A 9114-nucleotide genomic window follows, 5' to 3' on the forward strand; every position below is an offset into this window, starting at 1 on the left:
TCCCCAACCTTTTCTCCTTACTCTTTTTTCCCCCGAAATCCCTAAGCTCCACATGAAATCAGTAGCCCAACTATTTTTTCCCAAATTGGCAACCTTGAAATCAATGTTGAAGGTTTTTAGCATAAACGCTCAGACCACATAATTTAAAACTATGTTTGGTGCGACAGGCATCATTTAAAATTTCATGGTGGTGCAAGGGTGAGAATGGTGATCAGCACAAACATGACATTGTCTCTTTTGAAAAGGGAATATTACGACAGTAGAACGCAGCAGTAAATAAGTATTCCTTCATCTATCCAGTTAGGGAGCTTTTTTTGCTGTAAATTAATACGCAACACACTTTCTATCATGGACAAATATTTTCCCCTTTTTCCCCATTAGTATCTTCCCTTAAAATTTAGTTTGGATATTGTTTGTTTATTATGTGCCTCCTATCTGTCATCTAGTAAACCCTTTGTAACATCTCAAATTTAGCTCCATAAAATTTAGAAATATATAAAAAATAGGTAATTGACCTAATGGCTAGTCATTAAATGTGAAAGCTTGAAAGTTGGTTAAAGGTCCCAAGTTCAAGTCTCAACTCTTACAAAATATATATATTTCTTTTTTGCAAATTCCCTTGTTTTTTTTATGTGTTGGCATCCGAGCTTAGTAAACCTAGGTATAAATACATGTTTTTATCAAAATAATCAGCCTTTTAACCTATTTTCTACTACCTTAGCCGTCCCTAACTGCCTCTCCCTCTCTTCACCTTTACTTTTTTTTTCTTTTCCCTTTTTCCTCCATTGTTATCGTTGCCTACACCTCCCTTTTTATCATCATCTTCTTCTTCTTTTTGCATAAAGATTGTGCACCATCTCCTTTAATATATTGCTGTAATTTTTCCTCTATTAAATCAACCCTAAATCTAGAATTGTGAACTCCAAGATCGAACCCAAACATCACCTAGAAAGTTCCATTCTTTTCTCTCGACTAGCTTGTGTAAGGTCTATTCTCTCTTCAATTTCTTAATTGGTCTTATCCATTAAAAACCTAAATTTCCAGATCTGGAATTTAGGAAATTTTAAATGTTTTTAAATGTATTTTTCAAGATTTTAATGAGGTTTCAAATCATTTTAAAATTTAGCCCCAATTTCAGCCACCATGGGCGGTGGTGCGTGCGCATATGTGTAGAATAAGGGGCTGTTTTGTTTCTTGAATCTTGCCCAATTAATTCCAGCCTTAATTTTAGTTCTTGAACCCTCCTAATCATCTATTAAACCCATGTCAATTAGGGAAAAATGTTCTTGATCGTTTGGGCATTCGAATCTCACAAATCGGGAAGCGTAAGTTTGGTTAACTGTAAAATTAATTGTTGCTTCGACATAGTTGTAGGGTAAATGTTATCGAATGATTAAATGAAAGAATTGAATAATTATTAGCTACTAATTTTCCAATATATTATGGAATTATTCGCATTGATACAGGGTAAGGAATCGAACTAGTTGAATTCGTAAAATAGTTATTAATCCGACAATTGGTTTGAACCCATAAGTTAGTAATTGGGAGTTGATTAAGTGGTAAATTGATTTCATTTATACTGAATTTTGGTTTAGTATCGTATAAACGGTTATTAAGGAAAATTGGAAGATTCACTAGGATGCTGCAAGAAAGCAAAAAAAAATAAGGTGTGGGTTCTAAACTTGTAAAATTTGTTTGATAATGATAAATGTTATGTTATATTTGATAATTAGCTTGCTGATTGGTTTGGCATAGTAGCCAAAATATTAGTTTTGCAAGTGGCCGAGCCAGGTACATTTTGAAAGATTGGTGTGTTGGCAAATTGCTAGTTTGACTGTATGAATGTGTAACTGAGATTGTTATGCATAGTTATATTATGTGGTATGAGAATGTTTGATGGTATGGTATGAAATTTGAAATATTAGTTTTATGCATGAAATATTTACTATGATATATATATATATATATATATATATATATATATATATATATATATATATATATATATATATACGTGTGGTTGCTAATGATGCAAAATGTAATTCGTAAAGCATGTGAATTTAATGATATTGATAAATACCATCTTAATGGTAATTTGAAAATTTGAAACGTTGTTTCCTTTTTCTGAAAGTATGTGATTATTAAGGACATGTTGAGCATGTCGAATAAAAGTGAAAAAGATTGACATGTGATTGTGTATGAATTTGTATGACATATTACATGTGCATTGGGATGGGATTTTGAGGTTAACAGAGGAGTTCTGTGGAGTACTGGCAGCATATTAAGTTCGCATATATTGTTAGTTAGTACACTGTGTTTGGAGTACCAAGGGGATTGGCGATTATATCGCATTATATATTTGGCAGTTTCACTAAATTATTGATTATTGGTGGTTTTACCACATTGAGCATTGCTCATATACATTGGAGTTTGGCAGACGGATTCTGGGGAACTCGTGGTGTGTAGCAGATGGTATCAGTAGGATTTCACATGTGTATTTTGCACGATCATGTGCATTTGGAAATTATTATTATTAATGTTTGATTGTGCTTTTGGTACCTCTATAAAATTGCATGTATAAATGCTTAATACTCGTTTAGTCTCACACTGAACTAGTTAAGCTCACCCCATTACCTCAACTTCTCAGGTAATGATCGAACTTAGGATCGAAATTGGCATGCAGATGTACGACGGACTTCGGACTTTACTTTATCATATTATTTTAATTTAATTATATTTTAAGTTATTTTATTATTATTATTCGATTTTAGATTGTAAAGTTTCTTTAAACTGTGGTTAGGGACTGTTCGAGATTTTGGGGTTTTTCATGCATGCATGACACGCATCTTTGGTATAGATACTTGGTTTTTATAATATGTTGAAATGGACTATGCATGATATATGACTAAATTAATAATTTGACTAGTAATGGTACATTTCTACTGGTAAAAAGATAACAAAATGATTTTTCAAAGGCAACACCATCAGTAAGGTTTTACAAAAAATCACCTAATTTGCTAATCTGACCTAAGCAGGGTTGGACTAAGTAGATGGACGTTTTCCAAAGATAAAAATAGAAACCACAATTTTATAAAAAGAAGTACTTGAGGGTTTTTAACTATTGTTAGGGTATGTTCGACACTAAGGTGTCCAATGTGGCCTTCCCGATTCAACCATAATGTCTAGGTGGGTTTGGGAGGTTACATTTAGTGGTATTAGAGCCAGGTTCAAAATGTTAGACTAAGATTTTAAATCTACTTAAGTTAGTCTGGATGCATACATACATGAAAAGGGAAAAATTTGAGGGGAAAAAATCACAATGGATTTGGAAAACTTTTTATAAAGGAAACGACGAAATTCGAAGGTCCGATGCCAAGTCCATAGAAACAGTACTAAAAATCTATTAAGACTATAGAGACTATTGAATAAAACTTTTATAAAAGAATTATAAAATGTGAATGTGTAAAAGACTAAAACAAGGTACTAAAAGCTCTTACTTGTGACATTGTAGATCTATAAAACACTGAAATGAATGCACGTGGAATGATAACTCGTGGTAGGAGGGGCCGTAGGGGGTGACCTCTGAGGGCTCCGATTGAGTCAGCTACATCATTAGGGTCGGAATTGGATAATGAATAGAATGAGGTTAATAGTGAACCCACTATTGAGGGTTGGAATATGGAAAATGGGAATATTAATGATGACCATGTTGGGAATGATCTAGTAATTCAGGCTCTATTTAGAGCTTTGAATAGGGTTGTTGGGGCTTCAATAGGATGTGTTAGTTGTGAGATGATTACTGAAAGGCTTCGCTCTAGTGGAGTAGAATTGTTTAAGGGTATTGCTGGAACTACTCCTACTGTGGTTGAGTACTGGATGGAAACCATTGAAAGAATTTTAGAGGATTTGGAATGCACTCCTGAGCAAAAACTTAAGGGTGTCGTGTCTCTGTTAAGGGGTGAGGCATATCGGTGGTGGCAATCAGTGGTTAGAGGAATACTGCCAGAGCGTATTGATTGGGCTTATTTTCAGGAGGCCTTTTAGGGTAAGTATGTGGGCCCTAGTTATATGGAGGCTCATGTGAGCCCTCGTTATGTGGAGGCTCAACTGTTGGAATTTATTGAACTTAAACAGGGAGATAAGATAGTTTCTGAGTATGAGGCAAAATTTCTAAGGTTAAGCCGCTATGTACCTAGTATGGTGGCTTCTGACAAGGAAAAGAGTGTTCGTTTTTAGAAAGGTCTAAGGTATGACCTTAAGGTTCAGGTAGCTTCACACCAAGAGCGTGTGTTTGAGGCTTTGGTTGAGAAGACCAAAATTGTTGAGGAGATTAAATGCGTAGAGTGCGAGAGGAAAGGGAAACAGAGGGATCATCCCAAAAGAGAAACCAGCCCTACTGGCCCAAATCCACGACCTGTTAAGTGGGCCAGAGAGGCTAGGCCACCACAGAATAGGGAACTAGTGGACCCTAGAAAAGGACAGATTCAGGTCTGCCAGTATTGTCAGAAGCGTCATCCGGGCGAGTGTTGAAAGAGGATGACTGCTTGTTTGGTATGTGGTCTGATGGAGCATAAGATTAAGGATTGTCCTCATCGTCAGTATCAGGTGAAAGCTTTGGCTCAGAATCAAGGCCTAGCTGGGGATCAAAATTAGAGAGGTAATTAGGGTGCTCAGAGGGGCTGTAATCAAATTTGAAATGGGAATGGTAATCGGGGTCAAAGAGCACCAGCACAAGGTGCGAACCGAGTTTAGGAGAGACAACCTACCTTGGTTTATGTGGCTAGGCGCCGAGAGGATAGAGATGCATCTGATGCCATCGTAGGTACCTTCACTATTTACTCAATACCCTATTTTTTTCTGATTGACATAGGATCTACCCATTCATATGTTGCTTGTAATGTAGCTATAGAGGAAACCGAAAACACTGAAATTGTAGTTAGTCCTTTAGGATCCTCCACACTTGTGAATAAAGTTTATAAAAGATGTCCTTTAGAGGTTCAAGGAGAGGTATTCCTTTCCAATTTGATGGAACTTCCTTTCAATGAATTCGATTTGATTTTTGGGATGGACTGGTTGGTTGAGCATCAAGTTTGATTAGATTGTGCATTGAAGAGGGTGACTTTGGTGACTGAGTCTAGGAAAGAAGTTATTATGGTAGGGGAACATCAGAATTATTTGTCCAATATAATCTCTGCTTTAGTAGTAGAAAAGATGGTTCGAAAAGGGTGCGAAATGTTTTTTACTTATGTCCAAGATGCAAGTTTCATTGACCTTGTAGTTGAAGGTATTCGTACAATGAGGCAATTTCCCGATGTGTTTCCTGATAAACTACCAGGGTTACCTCCGGAGAGGGAAGTGGAATTTGGCATTGAGTTGTTGGCGGGAACGGCATCGATGTCCATCGCTCCCTACCGCATGGCACCAAAAGAGCTTAAGGAGTTGAAGGTGCAGTTGCAAGAACTGTTGGATAAGGGTTTTATTAGACCCAATGTTTCGCCATGTGGTGCACCAATTTTATTTGTGAAGAAGAAAGATGGAATCTTACAGTTGTGCATTGATTATCGGCAACTAAATAAATTAACTATCAAGAATAAGTACTCTCTACCAAGGATTGATGACCTATTCGATCAGTTTAGAGGTGCAATTGTCTTTTCCAAGATTGACTTAAGATCTGGGTATTACCAACTCAAATTAAAACAATCTGATATTCCCAAAACTACTTTTAGGACTCGTTATGGACATTACGAGTTCTTTGTCATGCCTTTTGGGTTGACTAATGCGCCAGCAGTCTTCATGGATCTTATGAATCCTGTCTTCCAACCTTTCCTTGATCAGTTTGTCATGGTTTTCATTGACGACATCCTTATTTACTCCAAGACAGAAATCGAGCATGATAAGCATTTAAGAGTGGTTTTACAGATACTTCGTGAAAAATAACTTTTTGCCGAACTTAGTAAGTGCGAATTTTGGTTGAAAGAAGTGATGTTTTTCGGTCATGTGGTCTCAGTTGAGGGTATTCATGTAGATCCCAGAAAGGTTGAAGCTATCCTAGATTGGAAGCAACCGAAGAATGTTTCAGAAATTCAGAGTTTTCTAGGTCTTGCTGGATATTATCGAAGGTTTGTTAAGGGTTTTTCCTTGATAGCAGCCCCATTAACTAATTTGTCAAGGAAGAATGCTCTATTTAAGTGGGGAGACTAACAATAAGCCAGTTTCGAAAAGTTGAAGTCTGTGTTGACAGAAGCTCCCATCTTAGTTCAACCAGAATCTGGTAAGGAATATGTTGTGTATAGCGATGCTTCGCATGTTAGGCTTGGCTGTGTTCTAATGTAAGATGGTAAAGTTGTAGCATATGCCTCAAGAAAACTTAGGCCACATGAATGTAATTACTCCACTCGTGATTTGGAGTTGGCAGCTGTTGTTTTTGCTCTCAAAATTTGGAGATACTACTTATATGGTGAGAAGTGTATTATTTACACTGATCACAAGAGTCTCAAATATCTACTCACCCGGAAGGAACACAATTTGAGGCAACAGAGGTGGATTAAGTTGTTAAAGGACGATGATTGCATGATTGAGTATCACCCTAGAAAGGCTAATGTTGTGGCTGATGCCTTGAGTAGAAAGGCAATATTTGATTTGAGGGCTATGTTCGCTCGCTTGAGTCTTTTTGATGATAGGGTATCTTGGCTGAATTGCAAGTAAGGCCTACGTGGGTTTAGGAAATCAAGGATAAATAGAGTTTGGATGAAACTTTAACAACTCGGTTTAAACAGGTCGAGGATGGTTTAACTAAGGACTTTGGGATTAATTCTGATGGAATTTTATGCTTTAAGGAGAGATATTGTGTGCTTAATGATCAGAATTTGAGACAGTCCATACTTCAGGAAGCACATAACAACCCTTATGTTATGCATCCTGGTAGTACTAAGATGTAGCGTGATTTGAAAGAAGTGTATTGGTGGCTGGGTCTTAAACGTGAAGTGACCAAGTTTGTATCCAAATGTTTGACATGCCAGCATGTTAAAGCTAAACATCAATTTCCATCAGGGTTGCTCCAACCGATTCGAATTCTACAGTGGATGTGGGAGAGAGTGACAATGGACTTTGTCAGTGGGTTGCCCTTAACGTCTACTAAGAAAGATTCAATTTGGGTTGTGGTTGATAGATTGACTAAGTCTGGCCATTTTGTTCCTATTCGTACCAGTTACTCTCTTCAGAAGTTAGCTAAGCTTTATGTTTCTGAGATAGTGAGATTGCATGGTGTGCTAGTGTCGATTATTTCATATCGGGATCCTAGATTCATGTCTCGATTCTGGAAGAAGTTGCACGAGGCTTTGGGTACTCGATTGGATTTCAGTACATCTTTTCATCCATAATCCAATGGTCAGTTAGAAAAGGTCATTCAGATATTGGAAGATATGCTCAAGAGTTGTGTAATCGACTTCCAAGGCAGTTTGGAGGAGCATTTTCCGATGGCAGAATTTGCCTATAATAACAGTTTTCAATCAAGTATCCAAATGGCACCTTATGAAGCTCTTTATGGTCGTAAATGTCGCTCGCCTTTATGTTGGACTGAAGTGGGCGAAAGGAAGTTGATTGGTCTAGAATTGGTTACAAAAACTGAGAATAAAATTTGATTAATTCAAGAATGGTTGAAGGAAACTTCTGATAGATAGAAGCCATATGCTGATTGAAGTGCAAGGACATTGAGTTCAATGTGGGGGATTTTATTTTCCTTAAAGTCTCTCTATGGAAGAAAGTTTTGAGATTTGGTCGAAAGTGCAAGTTAAGCCCTAGATTCATTGGTCCCTATCGAGTGTTTAAAAGGGTTGGTCTTGTGGCTTACCAACTCTAGTTGCCACTTGAACGATATGTTTCATGTCTCGATGTTGAGACGATATCGGTCCGATCCTTCGCATATTGTTCCAGTTGAGGAGATCGAGGTTAGACTAGATTTATCATTTGAAGAGGAACCGGTTCAGATATTAGAACGTGAAACCAAAGTGCTAAGATGAAAAAAAATTCCATTAGTTAAAGTACTGTGGAGAAATCATGGCATCGAAGAGGCTACTTGGGAGCCCGATGACACAATTCGGCTTCAGTATCTTCACCTCTTCGAAATAGGTAATTTCGAGAACGAAATTTCTTTAAGGGGGTAAAGCTGTAACATCCCAAACTTAGTTCCATAAAATTTAGAAATATATCAAAAATAGGGAGTTGACCTAATGGCTAGTCATTAAATGTGAAAGCTTGAAACTTGGTTGGAGGTCCCAAGTTCAAGTCTCAAGACTTACAAAATAATTTTTTTTTTTGCAAATTCCCTTGTTTTTTTTTTATGTGTTGACATCCAAGCTTAGTAAACTAGGTATAAATACATTTTTTTATCAAAATAATCAGCCTTTTAACTTATTTTCTTCTACCTTAGCCATCCCTAACCCCTTATCCCTTTCTTCACCTTTACTTTTTTTTTTTCTTTTCCCTTTTTCCTCCATTGTTGTCGTTGCCTACACCTCCCTTTTTATCATCATCATCTTTTTCTTTTTGCATCAATGTTGTGCACCATCTCCTTTAATATATTGCTGCAATTTTTCCTCAATTAAATCAGCCCTAAATTTGGAATTGTGAACTCCAAGATCAATCCCAAACATCGCCTAGAAAGTGCCATTGTCGTTTCTCTTTACTAGCTTGTGTAAGGTCTCTTCTCTCTTCAATTTCTTAATTGGTCTTGTCCATTAAAAACATAAATTTCCAGATCTGAAATTTAGAGGATTTTGAATTTTTTTAAATGTATTTTTCCAGATTTTAATAAGGTTTCAATTCATTTTAAAATTCAGCCCCAATTTCAGCCACGATGGGCGGTGGTGCTTGCGCATATGTGTAGAATAAGGGGCTGTTTTGTTTCTTGAATCTTGCCCAATTAATTCCAGCCTTAATTTTAGTTCTTGAACCCTCTTAATCTACTATTAAACCCATTTCAATTAGGGAAAAACGTTCTTAATTGTTTAGGCATTCAAATCTCACAAATCGGGAAGCGTAAGTGCGGTTAAGTGTAAAAGTAATTGTTGCTTCGACATAATTGTAGGGTAAATGTTATGGATTGATTAAATGAAA

The 9114-nt window shown here is 36.7% G+C and overlaps 1 protein-coding gene and 1 long non-coding RNA gene across 2 annotated transcripts; both read left to right on the plus strand.

The window, feature by feature from the left end:
* Window positions 1-890: 890 nt before the first annotated feature.
* On the plus strand, window positions 891-2690 carry LOC128295350 (uncharacterized). The gene is made up of 3 exons (XR_008285736.1): window positions 891-986; window positions 1275-1325; window positions 2648-2690. It is a non-coding gene; the product is annotated as an uncharacterized LOC128295350 (long non-coding RNA).
* A 988-nt stretch (window positions 2691-3678) lies between these two features.
* On the plus strand, window positions 3679-6938 carry LOC128295416 (uncharacterized). The gene is made up of 8 exons (XM_053030978.1): window positions 3679-3987; window positions 4135-4224; window positions 4267-4488; window positions 5113-5473; window positions 5789-5926; window positions 6008-6119; window positions 6591-6681; window positions 6777-6938. The coding sequence occupies exons 1-8, from the start codon at window positions 3679-3681 to the stop codon at window positions 6936-6938; spliced, it is 1485 nt and encodes a 494-aa protein (XP_052886938.1).
* Window positions 6939-9114: the final 2176 nt, after the last annotated feature.

This window comes from Gossypium arboreum, chromosome 7, assembly GCF_025698485.1.
Source record: "Gossypium arboreum isolate Shixiya-1 chromosome 7, ASM2569848v2, whole genome shotgun sequence".
Lineage (NCBI taxonomy): Eukaryota > Viridiplantae > Streptophyta > Magnoliopsida > Malvales > Malvaceae > Gossypium > Gossypium arboreum.

Bases quoted from the DNA above. Each gene is read 5' to 3' on its own strand.
- LOC128295416 (XM_053030978.1), top strand. From the start codon at position 3,679: ATGGAAAATGGGAATATTAATGATGACCATGTTGGGAATGATCTAGTA. The intron at 3,988-4,134 runs GTTAGAGGAATA...GAACTTAAACAG, and splicing joins ATCGGTGGTGGCAATCAGTG to GGAGATAAGATAGTTTCTGA. The intron at 4,489-5,112 runs GTCTGCCAGTAT...TGTGCATTGAAG, and splicing joins CTAGAAAAGGACAGATTCAG to AGGGTGACTTTGGTGACTGA.